At 56.1% G+C, this 22,045-nt stretch overlaps 1 protein-coding gene across 1 annotated transcript in view; it reads left to right on the top strand.

Annotated features, from left to right (window-relative positions):
* The window catches only part of CACNG4 (calcium voltage-gated channel auxiliary subunit gamma 4), a 40,429-nt gene extending 20,034 nt beyond the window's left edge, over positions 1-20,395 (top strand). The window contains exons 2-4 of the mRNA XM_087826314.1: positions 12,726-12,809; positions 16,159-16,299; positions 17,497-20,395. Coding sequence (XP_087682440.1) covers positions 12,726-12,809; positions 16,159-16,299; positions 17,497-18,035 — 764 coding nt within the window. The 3' untranslated portion in view covers positions 18,036-20,395. The remainder of the gene's footprint in view (positions 1-12,725; positions 12,810-16,158; positions 16,300-17,496) is intronic.
* Positions 20,396-22,045: the final 1,650 nt, after the last annotated feature.

The following is a 22,045-nucleotide window of genomic DNA, read 5'->3' as shown; positions in this document are numbered from 1 at the left end:
TGGCTCTGAAACAGGGCCAGTCTCGAGGGGTAGAATTGGGGATCCATCCTGGCTGAAGCCAGCCCACTGGTCCTGTAACCTCACTCCACCCCAGGCCAGATAGGGGTCCCCAGTAAGGTTTGTGAGTGTAGTTCCTTTTCTTTCTCTCTTCTCCAGCTCCCCAACAGTTAGAAAACATGCTGGTCAGACTGACACAGCAGACTCCAGCGAGCAGCCCTGAGTCCTGCCAGCAAACACAGAGCCCTCCAACCTGATTCCCGAGGGAACCCCCAGAGGAACGCCCAGCCTGCCTCCAGCCTCGCCATGGGTCAGCCGCCCGCCGGCTCGGCCGCCCAGGCGTGGACTGGCTGTAAGAGATCTCATGCCCGCACATGTGGCGCTCTGCAGGCCGCCCGCCCGGCCTTACAACCCGAGGCCGCCTGGCTCATTCGTGTGGGCCCGAGGCCCGCGGTGGGGGCTTGACGTTTGCTGAGAGGTTTTCCATCATTTATTAATGAGCTTTGGCAGCAGCCTGTGAATTAAGGCTCAGCTGGAGACATGGGCTCTGAGAGGCTGGGCAGGCAAGGCTGCGGGCTTCCGGGGGCTTGTCATCCATGGCTGGAAGATGCTCATTGCCTCTCCTGACCGTGGGTCCCACCCCGCAGTGCTTGTCTGCTCAGAGCCAACTGCATGCGCTGGGGGCAAAAGGCAGCTTCTCCTCACCGCTGGGGCTGGGGCTGGGCCAGGCCCCCGTGACTGGTGCACACAATGTGACACCCACCTTTTTCCCATCGCTGTCCCGGCTGGAGCTGCCGTGCACCTGCTCACCCTCAAGCCTATGCAAGCACACACCCTGTCACTCAGGGACAAAACCACTTCAAGATTGGAGCTAAAGTTACAAAGTGCCTCTCCTCTAAGGGCAGACACGCAGGGAGAAAGCACATCGGGCCCCGTGCCCAGGGCGTCGTGCTTTACCTAAGCCTCACCCTGGGAGGCAGGCCCTGTGATTATCCTGGCGAGTGGAGCAGGCAAACGAGGCACAGAGGGCTAAACAGCTTGTCAAGGACCAACAGCTCAAAACAGGCTCAGCCGACTGCCAAACTGGCCCCGAGCAGCCTGGTCCTGGCGGCCACCGAGCTGGGTGTCGTGTAAGTAAAAAGCAAGTGCTTTGGGACCAGATCAGTGAGTTCAAACCCTGCTCTCCACTTGCTCTTTATATCACTTCCTGGAGCCTCAGTTTCCTCCTCCATAAAGTGGGGACATCAGTACCCACCTTCTGGGTTTTTAGAAGGATTTGGCAATAAACATAATAGTGTCGTGGCCCGAGGCCCACACAACGTCAGCTCTCAGGTCCCCTTGCTTCATTCTCGGAGGCTGACGGTGGGCAGAGTGTGAGTGAGGAATCGGGGCGTCGTGGTATTGTTGGGAGGAGGGCTGGACCAATTTGCCCCCGGACGGCCTTGTGAACGGAGGAGGAGAGAGCCACCTTGCAAAGCACGATGGACTCCATCTAACATCTTTATTTCTCTTTAACAAATTTCCCCCAGGGCCCATTTCAAATCAAGTTAATTCTGGTGTCTAAAGGCATAAAGCCCATAACTCAGAGGCATTAGATGTAAAATATTCAGGCCTCCGCGGACGTGGCGCTGGCTCCGGGCCACGGCTCGCGCTGCCTACCTGGCCGAGCTTCGTGTTCCAGCTGTTGCTGGAATGGCTGGGAACGGGCGCCGGGGCCTCCGTCCGCAGGCGGGGAGGTGCCGCCCGGGAACGAAGGGCGCACTGTGCCTGTGTCTGCACCGGGATCCCCCCGCAAGGAGAAGCGGCCGCTGAGTAATGAAAGCTTTGCCAGGACGCACGGTGGCTCCTCACCGGGCCTGAGGACCCACAGCTGCAGCCCCCGCGAAGGAAGGGCGTGTGATGGAGGGCTCAGCTTCGCAGGGCCCACACCCCTGTTTGCAGCATCTCCCCCGTGTGGGCCTGCGTCCCTTCTGAAATCTCCAGACTGCAGGGACGTATGACAGTGTGTGTGGAATTGGAAATGGGATCTAGACAGACCTCTGGGTTTTTCCTTTTTTTCTTGTTGCTCTCATTTCAGCCGATTTATGCGGTGACGATTTTTACTTGGGTTTTGAAGTTGGTTAAAATGGAGCTTGTCTGAGAGCGGTCATACCGGGTCCCCAGCTGTGGGTCTCAGAGTGAGGCCAATGGGTTCAGCTCTAGAACAGTCCTATTTATCATGTTACAGTCGGCTGGTGCTTCTGGAGTGATTTGTTGACTCAGGAGGGCTGATGACAAGCAGCGCGTGGCATTGGCATCTTGTGAACAGAGAGGCACTGCAGGTCTCGCCAGAGCCTTTCAACTCTGTTCCTGGGTACCCTGGTAGCATTTCTGGGGTATTTCACGCACAGGTGGGATGGGAGTGCAGGGTGGATGTTCTTACCACCATGGACATAAAAACAGGGAGGCAGGAGAGAGGTGCGCCCCCCTCCCATATCCCCAGCCCCACAGAAGCCTCCTTTGGGAAAGAAATTCATTGTGATTCAACCAGTATAAATTAATCAGAGACTGGAACAGGAGCTTGAGACTCAAAGAGAAATAAGTGTCAGAGCTGGCCCTCTGGCTCAGGAGGGGACACAATTTAAATACAGTGCAGGAAGTTGCAATGATGGGGGTGCAAGGAAAGGCGGAGGCAGGTCCAGAAGTTCCGTGGGAGAGGTGGCTTCTGCGCTGATGACTTTGGGGAATGCACAAGGTGAGAGGGAGGAGGAAACCTTAAAGCCGGAACCAGGACACGGGCTCAAAGAACATGACATTAACGAGGAACCCTGCACAGCTCCGTGGTGTTGGAGTCGACAGGAACCAGGCCGTGATGCCTGAGATGCCCAAACTTTGTCATGCAGGACGCGAGCATCATTGATGGTGCTGTGGTCAGAGTCCCGGGTTACTGGCTCACCCTGGCAGGTAATTTTGAGTGAGGCAGTGACAAGGAATCTTTAGGAGATAAAGTTGCAAGATTGGCTGAAGGATGAAATCTAGGCAGAGGGATGCCCCTGAGATGGTCTGGGGAGCTCACTGAACATTCCATCATAGGGGTTGGGCTCTGCCAGCCCTTGCATGGCCAGCTGGTGCCTGGTGGTGGTAGAGCCTAGTGGCTTCAGCACTCACGCTCGGATGGCTGCCTATCCTGGGTTCTAATCCCAGCTCTGCACTGAGGATCTGGGCAGCCCTAGGCAAGTCACTTAACCTCTCAAGACCTCCATTTTCTCATCTATAAAATGGGATTGATGATAATAGCAGCACCCACATGAGAGGGTTGTCGTGAGGACTCGAATTAATGCTTAAAGCACTTAGATCAGTGAGGTCCTCAGTAAGTGTTAGCTGCTGGTGGTAGTAATGGTTGTTACTATAGTAACAGTGTTGGTTAGCATGGGAGCAGCTGCTTGGCCCCAGCGGGGCTCCCCTCCACAGACTTTGGTCCTGTGTCCCTTGCACATCTCCGGAGACTGGCAAGAAACCGGGACAACTGCAGACTGTTAGGACAGAGGAGGCTCCGCGTTTGGGCTGTCTGACTAGGCGGCCTCCTGAGAGCTCGGCTTTATTTAGATGGATTAGGGTGAGGGCCCACTCCTCCTCAGCCCCCTGGGAGGGAGTGGTGGGTAATTGATGAAGAAGCTGACACAGATTAAATGAGTGATGTCCAGACACTGATTGCTTCCTAGTCAGGTGATGAACGCCGCTCCCCACCACCTGTTTCCAGCCGGCCTTTCTCCGGGCTCCCAGCAAGCAGAATCCTGCTGCACTCCAGGCCACTTCTCTCTGTCTCTCTCTCTCTCCCTCTCTCTCTCTTTGTGTGTGTGCGCGCCTTTCGCTTGCTTAATGGCGAGGAGCTAGAGTAAGGCTTCCCATTAACTTTTATTCTCCCCATAAACGGCCTGCTTGACTCACAATGACAGTTGTTCCGCTCTGTTCCCGGGGGTTCCTCCATCGTCATTTTGCTCACAGCCAGCCTGTCACCGCCGCGTCCCAGCCCACCAACGCCCCACTGGTGGGCCCTGCTGTGCCCGTGGAGGGAGGAAAGCTGGCTTTTACATTTTATTTACTTTTTTCTTTTTCGTACAAGCCAAACCCAAAAGCCTTAGCCTCAAACCCCCTGTAGGGAGCTGAGGCTGAGTGAGCTGGGTCTGGGAATCGAAGGGCCTGGAGACAGAGGGGCCACGGGGCACCTGCCCTGGAACTCTGAGCCGTTAACAGAGACTGAGGTGTGGCCTGGTCTCTGGGACAGACTGGGAAGGGCATGGGAGGACAAATCAGGGCTAGGGGCCACGTCCCCTGGGCCCTGAGTCTGGACACAGCCAGGAAGGCTACTTTGAAAGGGCTGTAGTATTCCTAAGCCAGGGCTGCTTTCCAGGGGGATGGCTGATTAGTCTGAGGATGGATAGAGGTGGGACACAGATCAGATCCTTGGCTTCTTCATCAGAAAAGTGGGTTCCTAGGAGCTCCTACTTCATAGGTTATCTTGAGGCTTCAATGAGAAAATGAGAAGAGCTTAGCACAGGGCTTTGCAGGGGTCAGTGTTCATTGGCAGCCAGCCCTTGTTCGTCCATTGATCACGGGGCTGAGGGAAGGCAGGGTCACTTTGCTAGGCCTTCTAAGAGTCAGGGCAGCTTTGCTCATTTTGAAAGCTGCCATAGCGTGGGTATATGAGGAAAAGGAAGAGTCCATGTCAGTCCTGATAGGGGACAAGCCTGGCCTGCTCCCTTCTGATAGTAAGACCAGCTGCCTCCTTGTCACGAGAGCAGGACTGATGATAATTGTAACAGCTTACATGTTTTAAGCACTTGTGATGTCCCAGGCATGGTGACATTCAAAGACTGCATTGACTTGTTTAATCCCCTAGCCTTCTGAACATGTTCTCATTTCTGAGCCCCATTTCACAGATGGGAAAAATGAGGCACAGAGAGGTTCATTAGGACCCCAAATCATACAGCCAGGACTCAAACCCAGGCAAAATGATTCAGAACCTGCCACCTCTATGGTATCTGGCCACAGCATGATCAAGGTATCCCCTCGACTCATAGCCCCCGCATGGAGTACCGCGTTGAGAAGCATTTAGGCTGTGACTAGGGAAGAAAGTACTGTGATTGATTAGCAATGTCTGCCATGGACGTGGGGAGGGAGGAGGCAGCTCACTGCAGGCCAGTTAGGCTTCAGGAACCTCTATCGATACTCTGGGCAGGATCCCTCTTTACTATGGGACTGTCCTGTGCATTGTAGGATATTTAGCGGCACCCTTGGCTCCAACCCACTAATCACCAGTAGCGCCACCATCCCTGGTCCTGACAATCAAAACTGTTTCCATACTTTGTCTCCTGGGAGGTAAAATTGCCCAGGTCGAGAACCCTTGCAGTAGGGGATGGGCAAAAGAGCACTGAACTTGGAGTCAAGAGACCAGGGTTCTAGGCTTGGCTCTGTCGCCATGGAAACGGCCCTTCTCCTCTGCAGGCAGCAGGTTCTTCACATGCCAAGTAAAGCAGATGAAGAGGACGGTCCCCAGAGCCCCTTCTAGAAATCCGTGGTTGCACACCATGGTTCCCCTTCCCTCACCCATGTGCTCCAATTAAAACTCTCGGGCCGTTGGAGCTTAACTTCCCAGAGATCTGCGGGGACAAACCAACAGAAGAGCCTGGAATCTGCAGCAAGCTGTCTGACCCCTTGGAGCTTCATATTTGCTCCTCATTAAAGGAGAGAAAGAGACAAAGAAGAAAAACAACACTCTGATCTCGGTGCTGAGGTTTCATCCAAGGCGCAGTTATCAAGCAGATACAAATAGAAAGGCCACAGAGACAGTAACCGAGCACCCATGGCCCTGTGTTAGGAGAGGAAACTTGCTATTGGTTGGGGAACTCTCCCCGGCTCCGTTCAATTATGAATCTCGGCAGGAAGCCTGGAAAATCCCGGCTGCTCTGGAGCGAAGGGTTGGAGGCGGCGCACGGTGGACGCCGTGGGTTCTTGAAGAACTTGCCAAGTGAAGTGAGATGAGGGACGGCAGGTGGTGAGAGCGGGGCCAGGGTCCCGCCTCCCGGCCAGGGCCAGGGTGGGTGGGTGGGGGCTGGGTGGGAGGACCAGGGCCCCTGGGATCCCAGAGCCCTCTCTGAGGTCTTCACAGCAGGCCTCTCTTGAGATGGCAGCACTATGCGGGCAGAGACTTGGTTCCAGGGCTTGGTTCGTGGGCCACCAGCAGGTCGGAAGACTTTCTTATTGGAATGGAGAAGTCGCCAGCCACTTCTGGGGACCGTCTCCATGCTGACTTGGTGCCAACGGTCTCATTTCCTTCTGCCTCCTGGAAAGTCTGTGAGATCTGTAGACACCCCGGCCCCGCTCTGTGCATCAGGAAGCCGAGACGCTGTGTGATTAGCCGGCCGGCCCAGCGCTTGTTTTCCCAGATGGCGGAGACCGCACAGGCCACACAAGTTCCGCATGGCGCACGGGGACTGGCACTCAGCATTCCTATCCCCCAATACAACGTCCCTTCTCCCCCGTTGGTCCTGTATTTTCTCAGGAGCCGGTGCCCGTTTTTGTACCTTGTAAAAGTGTCACAGACCTTCCCCAAGGAAGGGAGTGTGACCAGGCTCTGGAGCCCATAAGAACTGGGTTGGAATCTCTTTTCCCTGAAGAAGGTGCAGCTGGTTGGGGGTTAGGGTTCTCCTGGTTACAGGCACAGAAACCAGCTTCTTCTGGCCTGATCCCCAGAGAGGACTTTATTGGGTGTGGAGGGTCCCAAAGAATTGAAGGAGTTTAACAGCCAAGACCGAGGGAGGGAGAACCAGGAGCTTCATAGCCAGCATCACAGGTCACTGAGAACACCCCGTTGGTGGACTTGCCAACGCCCCTCAGTCCCTGGGCGGCCTCTGCTTCTCATCGAAACCCCTACTCCTGAGAGAGCATCTGATCAGTCAGGCTCAGGCCAGATGTGGGCTAGGATCCCTGGCTGGGGCAGGGCCACACTGTGTGAGGGACCCATACCCATTCCCACAGGTACACCTCAGAGGCACATCAGAGCCTCGGGATGGCCTAGCAGAGGACAGATGGCCCACCCTTTCTCTCCCTCTTTTATGCCCCCCGAGTCACTGCCAAACTGTCCACGCACAGCATTTAGAGGCCAGGACCTAAAGAGATGCCTCAGTTTGCCAGACGAGCTGATCTCCAGTTTCAGGTTTATAGAGACAGAGTTTAGGGACAGAAATGGAGTTGTCTCTGGAAATCCCACTGCCTGGGGAAAGGGCTTCAACCAGAACTGGTTCCTGACAGACCCCAGTCTCTTGGTGGACAATGAACCAGAGCCCAGACCCCCTGAAACAGTTGCCACTTCCCTTGTGCTGATGACAAGGGTGGCTTCTCCCCCAAATCCTCCACTGGCCTCCCTCTAGGTTGTTCCTACTGGATGGACCTAGTCGTCACCTAGACTGCTAGAGATAGGTGGCTTGGAGATGGAGCCCTCTGCCCGCCACCTGGTCACAGACTAGAACTGAAGGAGACTCGGGGTCCAAGTCACTATAGAATTCATTCTCTGTCCAGTCTGAAACTCTGCAGGTTAAGGCCCAAAGCTCCTCAAGATGGCTCTCTCCTTGTGAGTGACAGGGAGCAAGGGGGCGGCAGGCTGAGTCCGAGGTCCTACCAACCTCCCCGCCCCAGGCTCCTGGCAGCGGCCAGTACTGAGGCTGCCATGGCCCATCTGACAGCTGCAGGAAGCTGCTGACTGAGCCAGAGTTTAAATATGTCCCTCCTCACAAGGAGCTCCAATGTGAGGGGAGCAAATGAAGAGAGAGCTTGTTAATCCTGGGGGGGGGGGGGCAACCCGCAATCTCCCAGGCAGCTGGGCTCCTCTGGGACTAAAATAAGATGCCCTAGGGGGCCCAGGGTGGGGCCCTCCATCCTAACAGGTTGAGTGACACCCTGCCAGGCGGTATAAAATCGTAGATGTGCATATTAGAGCTCCTGGCATCAGACACAAAGAGACTGTCCATCTTAAGAAAAGCTCACAGTGGCACCTCAAAGCCGATGGCATTAAATCCAGTCCTTTGCAGGGCAATCCAGGCCACCTCCCTGACTGCAGCCCCACCTATATTTTCCAGCCTCAACCTCCACCCCCACTCCCCATGCCTGCTATCTTCCAGAAGCTCGCTCCCTAGTGGGCTTTTCCCTGCGGGAACCACTCTACATCAAATACCACTTCCCCAGGTTCTGTGAGTCTAGCCCCTTCCCAGAGCTGCCCAGATGACCCATCCAGCACTTTGCCCTAATTCTTTGAAACTTTATGAACCCGCCATCTCCCCTTTAGCATTTGCCACTGGCTGTCTCATTCTAAGGTGATGTGTGCCCTCACCTCCCCAACGAGGCTATACGTTCTTGCTGGCAGGACCCATGTCTTTGGACTCCCACAGCCTGGCATCAATAAATGATAGCTGAATTTAAAAAAGAATGGGCAGAGGGATAATTGGCTGAACCATGTTTATAACAAAATTCAAACAGGATCCTGTAAGAACAATGAGGCACGTCAATGACTCTGAGCAAGGAAAGAGCATGTGTGAATGCTTTCACCAACATGTGCCTCCTTAGGCCTCGCCTCAGCTCTGAAAGACAGTAAAATATTTCCTCGTTTTCCAGGTGGGGAGAAGCTTTCCTGACCTCGGCCCTGCAGCCGAGACCAGGCTTCTCAGTGACAGACGTGCTCTCCGAAGCTCTAGACCCCTCCTTCAGGCTTCTTTCCTCAGTCATAACTGAATGACTCTGTAAGCAGCAAACTCCAGAATGGCAGAGGCCGTGCCTGTCTTATTCTTTTCTTGTACTATTGATTATGGCTGTACATGAAATACACCAAAATGTGTAATGTCTTAAACATAAAAGAAGGGGATTCCTTGTTCACGGAACAGTTCAAAGTGGCTGGTCCTCTTCATGGCAAGTTTCCTCCACAATGGGATTCAGAGACCCAGGTCCTTTCCATCTTGTGGCTCCACCATTCCCTGTGGCTGGTGGGAAGGGAAGGGGCAGTGGAGTTGGTGGGGGCATACCAATTTCTCCAGAGCCTTGTCCAGAAAGGGCACATATCACTTCTGCTCATACTCTGTTTACCTATTCGGTCACATAGCCACATTGAGCTGCAAAGGAAGCTGAGAAACACAGTGCGGCCATGTGTCCAGAAAGAGAGGATGTGAATTCTTAGTGAGCAGATACTCTGCTGTATCTGAGTCCCCAGCATCTAGCACGTAACAGATGCTCAATAAATGTAAGTTTGGTGAAGGGACTAAAGATCATAGTGGCTTAACAGGGTCTCACAGAGAGTCACTAACAAGCTGGGGAGCTAAGGCTCCCCCAGCAAAGTCCAGAAACTCTAGGCTTAGAAAGCCATGCTGCCTCTCCAAGCCTAGAGTTTCTTTACCCAACAGCCTGCCTGGCTACAACTGGAGAGAGTCCAGCCCTAGGAGGACACCAGCGGGTGCCAATTGATAAATCACAGCTATTAGGAGTGTTCTTTGGAGATAGCATAGAAGTCAAGGAATTACTGGGGGGAGCTCTGTGGGTGAATTACAGGGAGCAAAGCGAAGAACTCAAGGGGTTGGAGAAGCGTGGAGTCTGGGTTTGTTGACGACATCTTGGAGCACTGGCCTGGACACCTGGCCGAGCATCTGCTCCTAACCCTGTGTTATGGGCTGAATTGTATCCTTCAGATTCTTACATTGAACTCTTAACCCCATGTCTCACAATATGACCTTATTTGGAATATGAGTCTTTAAAGAGAGAACCAAGCTAAAATGAGGTCACTAGGGTAGAGCCAATCCAGGATGACTGTTGTCCTTATGAAAAAAGGCAACTTTGGAGATGGGCACACAACACAGAGGGGGAACACATGTGAAGATGAAAGCCGAAGTCAAGGTGATGCTTCCGCAAGCCAAGGAATGCCAGCGGTTCCCAGCAAACCCCTGAAAGCTGAGAGGAGGCCTGGGACGCATCCTTCCCCAGAGCCCTCGGAAGGAACCAGCTCTGCCCACACTTGATCTTGGACTTCTGGCAGGGCCCCTTTTGGCTAAGGACAGGTTGGCTGTGAGTACACAGCAAAAAGGGCCAATAGAAGAGGGCGCCGGGTGGGGCTTCTCTGCACCATACTTTCCCCAACACTATTTGTACTGAGCACATGCTACTACTGTGCCTGGTGCTAAAGCTACAAGTCTGAGTTAGGCATCGCTCTCAGCTCCCATTCTGGGGGTACTGTTAAGACAGGAAGATAAAATAAGTGCCAGTCAGTCTCCTTTCAGGTAGTGTTGCGGACAGTGGGGCAGGGGAAGGGATAAGAGGTGTTCTAGGTCCTGGGCTCCTGTCCTGCACTTGTGGCTGAGCTCAAAGCCGAGGTCAGGGGCTCAGGTGTAAGGCCCACATCTGGGAACAGATGGCCCTGCGGGGGCTTCTCAGACACATGATTTCAGAATAGCCCCATCATTCCCAGTAGCGTGTGCTCAGCACAAATAGTGTTGGGGAAGAAGCCCCACTCGGTGCCCTCTTCTACTGGCCCCTTTTGCTGTGTAGTCACAGCCATCCTGTCTGTGAGCAGAAAGGGGCCTTGCCACGCCACGCTCCTCCTCCCCCATCCAACAGCCCCACCCATCCAGAGCTGCCTCTACGGAGGCCTGGAGGTGCCACTGGAAATGTTTTCTTGAACCCAGCACTCTGGGCTACTCTGTGGTGTCCCTTCCTGATCTGTCTTGGGGAGAAAAGCCAGAGGCCGAGGTGGCATTAGAACCCCTTCCTGCCTTCAGAGAGGATTCTTGGAAAGGGTGGAGCTGGAAGAACACTGCATGGGACCGCAAGGAGCTGGATTCCAGGGGCCACTGCTCTGCCACCTGCACTCCAGGCATCCCCTGAGCCTCTTCTTTAAAATGGGGCAAAGAGGACTTTCCTTTGCAGCGTAAGGGGAAAGCCCGATCATCCAGAGCAGGGCCTCTGCCACGGGACTGTGAAAGCAGGTCCTTCAACGTCTCTAAGCCTCTTCATCTTCAGAGGAGCCTCGTTGCAAAGCTGAAATGGGCCGATGCATCAAACGTGCTCAGCTCATGAGGAGGGCTTGCTTGCAGGCAGTGTATGTTGGGGGGCCCTCTTAGGGAGCAAGCTTGGGGGAGGGCTGGGGGGTGAAACTGAGACGGAGGGAGCGCCAGTACAGGGGCAACCCTGAGTTGATCTTCCCTTGGCTGCGTCCTACTGGAACCTGCCTCCCAGAAGCAGATAGGGTGCATCTAAGCGTGGAGGATGGGAACATCTACCACCGGCTCCCCTCCTCCTGCTCAAAGGTTACCCCGGGGGTCCTCATCCCTTGAGCTTCCAGCTTCCGTGGGTGCTGGAGCCAGGCAGCTCCCCCAGGGCTATCCACCCAGTGCCCTGGGCAAAAAGCAAGAAATCGCTGGTGCAGCTGAAGCGAGGTGTTGGCTGGTGCCACGTGTATGGAGCTGGTTGCTGCATCAATGAGTGGCTGGAGTGAAAGATGGGCAGAGAAACATCCAAATTCTTGGGACAGCTCGGGAAGCAGCCAGGAAGCCAGCTAATTGGTAAACGACAGGAGAGCACGTGCCCTGAGCTCATCAGTGGCTACTCCCGATTAGAGGTGCCAAGAGGTGGACGCCGGTGTGACGCAGGCCCTGCTTCCCACACTGTGTGAGGTCAGACTGGGCCGCCGGAGGCCAGCAGGACGCTTGGCAGCAGCTGCAGAACAAGAGCTGGGCCCAGCTGGAAACAGTCCCAGCCTGGCTGTGCGGGGCCAAGGAGATGAGCTCCTTGCAGGAGCAGGGAGGCTGACCCGGGTGTGAGGGGTCAGGTGGCAGGGCAGGACCTGACACCCTGTGTGCCCCCCTCTCCACCCATGTCCAGTTCTGTCCTGGGCATTCCCACACTGTCGGGGAGCAGGGGCTAGGAGAGCTGGATGGAAGATTCTGGAAGGGAGGACTGACCTGCCCTCTGGCAGTTACTGCACTACCCAGGGGGTCCTGCCTCCCCCCCTGGGAGGGTACTTCTCACAGTGGGGAGGGGAAACCAGGCGGGAGATGCCTCGGGCTTTCTGGAAGTTTCTCCTGCTCTATGTTCTCTCCCATCACACTGAATGAGGGTTTGGAATCGCCTTGCCACCTGTGTGCAGATCTGGCATGTACCTGGGGAGGGACTCACCATAACTGTTTGAGAGAGGGGGAAAGACACAGACAGACCGACACCGGGAGGGCAGATTTCATCCTGATTTACTTGACCCACTCATACCCTCCCCCATCAGCCCCTGCCCCTCCCCCTACACAGGCCCTTCAAAGCTCCAGCCTCACTGGGCGTCCCTTCTCTCCCCAAACTCGCCAAGCTCTGACCTGAACCCTGTCTTTTCACGGCTTCCTTCCCTGCCGAGACGGCGCCTCCACCCAGTTCCCAGTGGCAAATTCTTTGCCATTTCTTAAGACGTCACTCTGCAGTCTCCTTGGGTAGGGGGACTGCACGTCCAGCTTGCCGGAGACAGCTCTGCTTGAGGTCTCGTCTCAGAATAGTTATTGATGGTGTGTCCTTTCACTGTAAATGACATGGTCGCCTTCGGGGCACTTTCCAGCTGGGGACGCCGAGCCTATCTTCTCTCCATGTCCAGGGCCTGCACAGGGCCCGGCAGCCACGCAGTCACCGGGTCCAGAATGAATGGGCCAGTTACAATGTCCTTGTTCTCTCTTTTCCTCCAGGGATCTATAAAGGGCACTGCTTCCGGATCAATCACTTCCCAGAGGACAACGACTATGACCACGACAGCTCGGAGTATCTCCTTCGTGAGTGTCAAGACTCCCTTGCCTCCTTTGTGTGCGGAGGGGAAGCCGGGTGGCAGGTGGGCGGCTGGAGGGAAGATGGGTTCTGGGGGAGAGTGGGGAGGGGGTGCCTGTCTCTGGATGCTCTTGTCACTCCCTTTCTGACTCAGAGGATGGTGTTTTGTTCAACGTTGCCATAAAGCGCTCGGTATCCCAATGGAGATACTTGGATGATAGGCCCATGCCTGGGAAGACTGAGGCCTGGGGAGAGTAGATGGGGGTGTGGGTGTCCTCACGCCCCAGGGCTGCTGGGTGTGGCTAGCTTCAGAGTGGCTGGCTGCTGCAGCTGGGCCTGGGTCCAGGAGGTTAAAGACATAGGCTTGCCCAGGCCAAGCATCCCTGGGGGACTGTGACACCTCGAGCGCATTCCCCTGCCAGCACTGGACCTGCCCACCCCTCTCCACACACAACCAGCATTCTACTCTCGAAAAATCAAATTAGGGTGCACACTGAGACAGCCTACTGGGAGGCCCTGCAGCCCGGGGGAGAAGGCAAGGGAGGGGCAAGAAGAGCCTCTCACCTGTGGACCTTGGGTGTTTTCAGCACCGATGGGTGGAGCCACCAGGTCTGCCCCTGAGCTGCCCCTGAGCCCCACCCTCCCATGTCCTGTGGCTGGGCTGGCCCCAGAATGGAGCAAGTCACAGCACATACTGAACCCAAAGAACCAACCCAGCTCCACACCCTAAATCCAGGTCTCATCCCGGGCCTCCCTGGGAGGAAGGAGGGAGCCGCAGCCAGGGAAGGAGCCTGGAAATGGAAAAGGCAGCTCCCCTTCCAAGCCATTTTCCCCCTACCCATCAGCCTAGACACAGCGGAGCTGCTCACAGCAGCTCCCCCAGGGGCTCGGGCCTGGCTTCGTTTATGGAGGGAGAATCAATACCAGCGTCCTCAGAGGAGGCACAATTCACTCCGCACCTGCCTGTGGATCGTTTTTGTGTTATTTTCTAAGAGAAAGGATTTGGGTTCTGAGTCATCTGGTGAAATAGAACAGCGTGTGGTTCCCATGGAGCCTGGGGCCGTGTCAGGCTGCTCTAGCTGGGCCCAGAACCTGAAATAATTTGGCAAGATCCCCTCCCATCCCTTCCCTCATACCTCTCTTCCTGCCTGTGCTCTCTTTCTGCTTTCTGGGGACCAACGCTGGACCAAGCCTGAGTGCTCGAGTCAGAGCTGCTGGGTGTGCCTCAGGGTGGATGGGAAGGAAGTGCCCTAGGGCTTGATCTGGCCACGGGACATAGGCTGGACATCAGCCCCGCTTGTCCCCCAGCTCTGTGCAAACCCAGCCTGCACCACTGTCCACGGTGCCCCCGGCCAGTGTGTGCACATCCAGAGCTCCAGAGCGAGGCTATGTGGCAAAGGACAGGTGCTCACATGACTTACCTGGGCAGGATGGGTGGCTCTGAGCCAGGCCCGACCTCAGCGACCTCCAAGGCATCTGGCTCCCTTCTCTACCATCTCCCTGAGCCGTCTGCAGGATGAAGGCGTCCAGGGAGCCTCGAGGCTGGCTCTCCTGCCCTCACAGCTCACAGGCCCGTTTCCGAAGCGCACAGGAAACCTCCTCCCAGAGCCTGTGGCTGCAAGAAAGCAGAGAGAGGAAGAGGGGTGGCGGAGAGAAGAGCTTCATTTACTGCCTGGAACAAACCCTCTCTGTGAAGCAGGACACACACTGGGGGCTTACAGAAGGGGAGACAAATGCTGTCTTCAGAGGCCGAAACTCTGAAAACTGGCTCAGCTGGCTCAGGAGGTTGGCGCCTGCCAGCACTCCCCGACTCAGTCCCCTGCCTGGGCCACTGAGGGTCCACGTAGTGAGATTTCTACTGGGCTGGGAGACATGCAGGGTCATTGGGAAGGCCGAGCTCAGGGCTCCTCTTCATGTTCCCCTTTTCTTCCTCCTGCCCTTCCTCCTAGCCAGATGCTAAGGAAGGGGGACCCCCATCCCCAAGCTCCTACCAAGTGCTTTATGAACTTATTCCATCAAATTCTCACAACAACCCTCACAGGCAGGATAGGCTGTCCTTTTTCTAGAGCTACCGTAATAAATTACTACAAACTGGGTGGCTTCAAACAACAGGAATTCACCCTCTCACAGCATGAAGGCCAGGAACCTTCGGTCAGGGCCCGCTCCCTCTAGGGCTCCAGGGGAGACTCTTCCCTCGCTTCTTCCCAGCTTCCAGTGGCTCCCAGCCCTCCTTTACTCGAGGCTGCAGCCCTCCTTTCTCTGCCTCCCCACGGCTTCTCCCCTGTGTGTCTTCTCTTCCTACAAGGGCATTTGTCATTGGATTTAGGGCCCACCCTAATCTAGGATGGTGTCATCTCAAGATCCTTAATATAATCACAGCTACAAAGACCTTTTTTTCCAAATAGGCTCACATTCACAGATACTGAAGGTTAGGACTTAGACGTGTTAGGATTTTACCACAATTCAACCCCTTATAGGTAGGTATTACTACTCTCCCAGGTAATAAAAGAGGGGATAGTGGCAGAGCAAGCATGTAAATCTATCTTTGTTGGACACCATGGTCTGCGTGTGTCCCTCTGTCCAGCCATCTCCTCTGTGACCTCGGGAGGTCCTGAGCTTCCATGTCCTTGTCTGTCACTGGGGGTGGTAACAACGAGATGACAATAGAAATAAAGGCTGTCACTTAGGAAGTTCGTGCTATGGCCAGGCCCTGTGCTAAGCCCAAAACCAATCATAGGATGTAGGTACTGTTGTGAACTACATTCCACAAATGGGGAAACTTGGTTTTAGAGAGGTGACATGACTTGACCAAGGTTACACGGCCAGCAGCTGGCATGTCACAGAGCAGCACCAGCACCCCGACCTACCCAGTGCCAAAGCCCGTGTCCTCAGCCACCAATGGGAGCTGCCTCATGAGGTTGCCACTTCCCGGCCATCCGGAGGCTTCATGTCCATGAAAGGGCTCAGTGTGCTGTGAGGCGTCCTCAAGTGGGAGTCAGCCCGTGTTTTCATGGCTGTCATGGTGGCCTCCCTGGTGCCACTGAGGGGCTCTTCTCCCTTCTGGTGGCAGAAGTGTGACTCACACCCAGGGAGAGCCTAAGCAAGACTCAGGTGGAGGTGACTTTGGCCCACTGGGTGTAACCAGCAAGACAGGACCGTCACTTAAGCCCAGCCCAGCTGCCCCCATCCCATCCAGCTCCCAACGCACAGCACCGCTGTCTCCAGGACCCAGTGGGAATGTGCCAAGTCAGGGGGCTGGGCCTTGGTCTTCGGGGCCCCTGGCCGGTACTGTGGCCGTGCCCGAGAGCTGGTGGCCGGTCTCACTGCCCTCTCTGCTCTGTGTCCTGCCCGGCCCAGGCATCGTGCGCGCCTCCAGCGTCTTCCCCATCCTCAGCACCATCCTGCTGCTGCTCGGCGGGCTCTGCATCGGCGCCGGGAGGTTCTACAGCCGCAAGAACAACATCGTCCTCAGTGCCGGCATCCTCTTCGTGGCTGCAGGTGAGCTGCCCACTCTGGTCCCCACTGCACAGAGTGCACACCCTGGGGCCAGGGGCAGACCGCACAGTCTCTGCACGTGATTAACCTCAGAAGCCCGGGGCGGGGGGAGAACTGGGGCAGGGTGTTGGGAGCAAACTGCCACATGGGTATGGGGTCTCCTGTCGGGGTGATAAATGTTCTGAAACTAGACAGAGGCTGTGGTTGCACAACATTGTGAATGTCCTAAATGCCAATGGATTGTGTACTTTAAAGGGTTAATTTTATGTCATGTGAACTTAACCTCAATAAAAATAAGTCCAGGTGTGAAAATGCCACAAAAGGGCAGTACTGGTGCCTCACAAGCTTGTAACAGGGGTGCCTGGCTAAGTTGGGGGGTCAGAGGGGTACCCAGAGGGACTCACAGACAGCAAGACCGGCAGGTAAAGACGAGGTGAGGGGGCTCAGGGCTGGCCAGGGCGCAGAAGAGACAGAGAAGCTTGATGGGTGAGCAAGGGGGCTGGGGGGAGCAGGGCAGACCCCCTGCCCATCCCATCCCAGCTCCCAACTCTCCTGACTGAGAATGGACAGCAACACCTCAGAGCCGCCCCACTATGACCCAGTGAAAACCCAGAGCTGTGGTGACCCTGATATACCACCTGCCTCAGGTTTCTCTGAGCCCCGGTTGAGACAGTTCAGTGCCCGCCTCCCGCGGCAGATGGGGAAGAGATCCTGGCCCGAGGTGGTCTCACAGCTGGTTAGTGGACGGTCGGCGCACAGTGGGGTTTCTGGCCTGAGTCTCTGGGGGCATGTGGAGGGGGCACCTGCCAGGGCAGGGCTCAGCCGGTGGCATCCTCGAGGCCCCAGTGACACCGGTGGAGTTGTGATAACGGTGCAACAGGGTCCCTTGTCAGGAGAAACAGGAGCCACCTGACGTCAGCCTCATCCCAGGAAATGTGAGGAAGACAGTAAGAGCGGCCGCCTGCAGGAGGGGAACGGGCCGCTCAGAGCCTGTGCCTTAGCCTGCACCTCATCTGAGCTTAGTACTTCGTTACACCTGTTCAAAATCAGTTACTTAAAAGACAGGTTAGCAACCGGAATAAAGCAACACCCGTCAAAGCAGCGAGTGGCCGCCAGCCCCTCCTCCCCGGCCTGTCCCCTGTCCCCGCGGATCTAACCTCTGCCCTCCCCTCCCGCCCCCCTCTCCTCCTTGCCTTTCAGGCCTCAGTAACATCATAGGCATCATCGTCTACATTTCCAGCAACACGGGCGACCCAAGCGACAAGCGCGACGAAGACAAGAAAAACCATTACAACTACGGCTGGTCTTTTTACTTTGGAGCCCTGTCCTTCATTGTGGCCGAGACCGTGGGCGTCCTGGCCGTGAACATTTACATTGAGAAAAATAAAGAGTTGCGATTTAAGACCAAACGGGAGTTCCTCAAGGCCCCGTCCTCCTCGCCCTACGCCAGGATGCCCAGCTACAGGTACCGGCGACGGCGCTCCCGGTCCAGCTCCAGGTCCACGGAGGCCTCGCCCTCCAGGGACACGTCGCCGGTGGGCCTGAAGATCGCGGGGGCCATCCCCATGGGCGAGCTGTCCATGTACACGCTGTCCCGGGAGCCCCTCAAGGTGACCACGGCTGCCACCTACAGCCCGGGCCAGGAGGCCAGCTTCCTGCAGGTGCACGACTTCTTCCAGCAGGACCTGAAGGAAGGCTTGCATGTGAGCATGCTGAACCGGCGGACCACCCCCGTGTGAGCGCCCCTTCCTCCCGCCGGCCTCGCCCCGGAGCGGCTGCTTGGATCCCCCATGAGGGCTTCCGGCCCTTAAGACGGACCCGCGTGGACTGAAGCCAAACCCAACCCTCCCTGGTCTCCAGATGCGTCGCGGGCTGGCTTGGAGCAGAGCTGGGAGGCTGGAGTCAGGAGCAGAGGGATGACTTTACCCCCCACGAGGGTGTGTTGATGCCCCGGAACCTCCCAGGAGCCCCAGACGCCATCCTGAGGCTGCCCAGCCTTCACCAACCTGAGAAAACAAAATTGAGCCATTTTCCCCTCTTGGAAACAAAGATTTCCAGAAGAACGCGCTTTTGGGGCCTTCCCTCCCTGCCTTGGGCGCGGGGCCACCGAGCGTCCGCTGGCCGGGCACATGGGGGCCTTAGGACACCGGTCAGCTGCTTTTTAACCCGAGGTTCCTGTGCCTGGGAGCCAGACACGTGGAAGCTTGCCCCTTCCTTCCCACCCATCTGTCTGTCTGTCTGTCTCTCTCTCTGGCAGTGGCCTGTTGTTGAAATAACCATGATCTTTGAGGAGAAAGGCCTGCGGCCAACTGGTGCTCTGGCCTCTGTGCTGTCCTGGGGCCGGTGCCTCTCGACCTGGGGAGACTGAGGCTTGTGGAGGAATCCACGGGAGAAGCGGGGAGGCCTTCGCTGGCCTGGCGTGAGCTAAATGCCGGAGTCTGTTGCTGGCTTTCCTATCTGCTTCTGGAAGTTTCTGCCTCCCACAGAAAAGGCAGAACACACTGACTGTACCTGAGAGTCCGGAAGGTTCCAGGGTCACAGGAAAGGTGGCCCTGTGGCTCTTTCTGTGTCTGAGGGGCAGCTCTGTCCCTCCTGGGGAGAGGACAGGGCAGACATACCACACACATTCATGTTTGGCAAGAGGAGCCTGAACCGGGCAAGAAAGGGAAGCCCAAGGGTGAACAGTGACCAAAACACAGAAAATACATGTCCATTTCCTCAGTGGTTATTAATCACGATTTATTGCAAGTAAACGCCAGGAGAGCAAGATCCGTTCATTCCCTCCTCTTACAAAGTAGCAGGACGCCTCCCCCTACTGCGATTCTTGTAATTTATTCTGCCGCCACCTGCAAGGGCTCAGCGAGGAAGAGGGTGAGGCCCGGGCTGTGCTTTCCTTCCCTGCCCCCACGGACGGCTGCGCACTTTGGCCCGAGGAGGCAGGCTCCCTGTTTGTCGTTTTTCCACCTCCCCCCCCCGCCCCCGAGGCCAGCAGAGACACAGCAGCATGTCAGGGTGCAGGAGAACACTCTGCAGAACAGGAGCCTACCCTCTTTTATATAAAACACGTGCTTTCTAAAAACATGTCCTTTCTTACTTCCTGAGACTCGGGAAGCCGACCTGGAGCCGTCAGCTGTGAGCCCGGGAGCTGCTGGACTTGGAAGGGACGAGCCAATTCTTACCTCAGCCCCCTGCTCACGGAGCCCCTGCGTGGACCCGGCCCCTGGGAGTTCAGGTCCGGGCCCAGGTCATTACCATCCTCCCCTCGCCCCCAGAGAGGAGATGTCCACGTGCCCGCCTCCCACCTCCAGTGGACGGCGCCGCGTGCTGGCGAGCTGAGTGCCAGGCCAAGGCCGGGCGAATGCTCGGGTGTCGGAGGGCGTGCCCCCCCCACTGAGGGCCAACCCCAGCTGTCCCTCCTGTCCCTGGCCACCCTCATCCCTTCCACGCCATGACACCATCTTTCCAGGCTAGAGGACAGAGGTGAAATCTGGGGGCCCGTCACCCAGCAAGGCCCCAAGATTCTTCTCGGTCACTTCCAAAAGCCAGGCAGCCTTGCTGTTCCTTCACATAAGTCCCCCACCCCCTGGTTCCCCGGAAGTTCCTGTCATTCCATGGAGAAAGCTGTGTTCCAACGAAGCCTACCTCTCGCCCAGCCCCAGGCAGAGAACACGGAGCCCACACTAGGGACCGAGAAAGTAGATAGAAGTGACAGAGCAGGGAGCAGAACAGCCTCAGACCCCTGGTCTTCACAGCCTTTCCCCACACACCCCTGCCCCCTCTCCGAGACGGACCCTCGGCTCTGGCCCAGGGAGGGGGGCGAAAGAGCTGGCCCCCCACCCCCTGTCATCCTGAGACCTTGGCCTGGGCCGCCTCCGCACCACCCTCTCCAGCCAGCCCGTGTGTTTCGCCAATTAAGCACCTGTGAATCCGTACCTACTACTGGTTTGGGGTTGTCAGTTCTGTCTTTTTTTTTTTTTAATTAAATAAAAAGATTTTTAAAATGTTCTCTTCCTGATGTGGGGGGAGGGGTAGAGCTCCCCTCAAGCCTTGGTGGGCACTTAGGGTCAACAGTGTCCCTGAGTCGGGGGGATGGTGCGGACCCCCCGAAGATGGGGGAGGGTAGATTTGGTGCTGGTCAAGGCCAGTTTCTCTGGCTCTTGTCTGGGTCACTGACCCCCCTCCCTGGCACCATCAGCTGGTTTTTGACTTCTGGGTGGTGCCATCGAGGGGCTTTTCACAGATGGGCTAGAAGATGACGGGTGTCATTTGGGCGTCTGGGCAGCTGATCAAGCCAGGTCTCAGAACCCGCAGGGTGGAGGCCGGCCAGATAGAGCCCTGAGCTGCTCCAGAGGGGGCGGCTCCTAAGACCACTTACCAGCCCCTTTCCCATCCAAGTTCTGAACTGATTAAGAAATAGAAGAGCTTGAATGCCAAATTGAGTTTTGTTACCCATAAAGCTGGACAGGAGAATGTGGCCCCAACCAAAGGCCAAAAGGGACAGAGCCACCCAATCCTAGGCCACCAGGAGGAGTGAGGTAAGGGACAGAGAGAGGGATCAGAGGGACCCCTCTGATCAGGGTGATTTCGACACACTGCAAAGGACAACCCCGCCCCCACTGCCGAAGAATGATCTGATCCAAAATGTCAGGCTGACAAACCATGCACTAGCCTGATTTTACAGTGAGGGAAACTGAGGCACAGAAGGGTGAGGTCACTTGTGCAAGATCACACAGCAGCTTTTTGGTATTTGCATCCAGGCTGTGGACAATACTAAGAAAGCTCATTTATTTATTCGTAGTATTTCCTTTCCAACTTCTGCCTCTTTTGAGCCAACAGTTTTGGAAACAGGAGTTGGGGGTTGAAGAAGGAAATGGGAAAATGGCCACCTGTCCTGGGTTAGGGTCAGGGGTGACTTTGCCCCTGGGTTTGGGAGCAAAATGAGGCTGGAATTCAAACAGGCAGCAGGAGAGCAAGTCCAGAAACCTGGCCCAGCTTGGCACTGGGACTCACTGCTCAGTGGCCTCCTGCCCCGCTCACCCCGGTGGCTGCAATGAGTGGGCAGTGAAGTGGCCAAGAGCCAGAAAGGGGGATCAAACCCTCCAGTCACCTGCGGGCGGCACTGGGCAAGTCGCCCAGCCTCTCTCAGAGCCCTCAGTCAAATGAGGAAGGTTACGATTCCCTCCCAGGATCCCTGGGAGATGAAATCAACTTCAACATAAAAAAGGAAACATTCAGAAATGCCCCAGCCAGGAGCCTGGCATTAGAGTGAGCTTCCGGGAGTGTTTGTGGACTAACGACACTCAAGGAGTTTGTCAAATGGCAGAGAAAAAGAGACAGCAGGCTCTCTGGTGTTTCTTCTTACAAGGACACTAATCCTATCGTGAGGGCCCCACCCTTATGACCTCATCTAAACCTAATTACCCACCGAAGGCCCCCTTCTCCAAATGCCGTTACATTGGGGTTTGGGCTTCAACATATGAATTGGTGGGGGTGGGGGAGACATAATTCAGTCCCTGGCACCCACCAGGGGCTAAGCTGATAGATGCGTTATCTCTCATTCTACAGCAGCCTCCAGGCGGCACCACTGCCTTCATTTTCTAGGTGTAGGAAGGGCAGCTTAGAGAGGCTAGTGACTCACAGGAAGCCACACGGCTGGAGAGCAGCAGAGCCCGGAGCTGACCCTGCGGTGCCGGCTCCATCACTGGCCCCTGGTTCCCACTCCCTAAGGCGCTGTCCCTCCTGATGCCCC

This window comes from Miniopterus natalensis, chromosome 17 (assembly GCF_054644295.1).
Source record: "Miniopterus natalensis isolate mMinNat1 chromosome 17, mMinNat1.hap1, whole genome shotgun sequence".
Lineage (NCBI taxonomy): Eukaryota > Metazoa > Chordata > Mammalia > Chiroptera > Miniopteridae > Miniopterus > Miniopterus natalensis.
The sequence above is the reverse complement of the archived record's forward strand: the minus strand, read 5'-3'. Positions and strand labels throughout refer to the sequence as shown.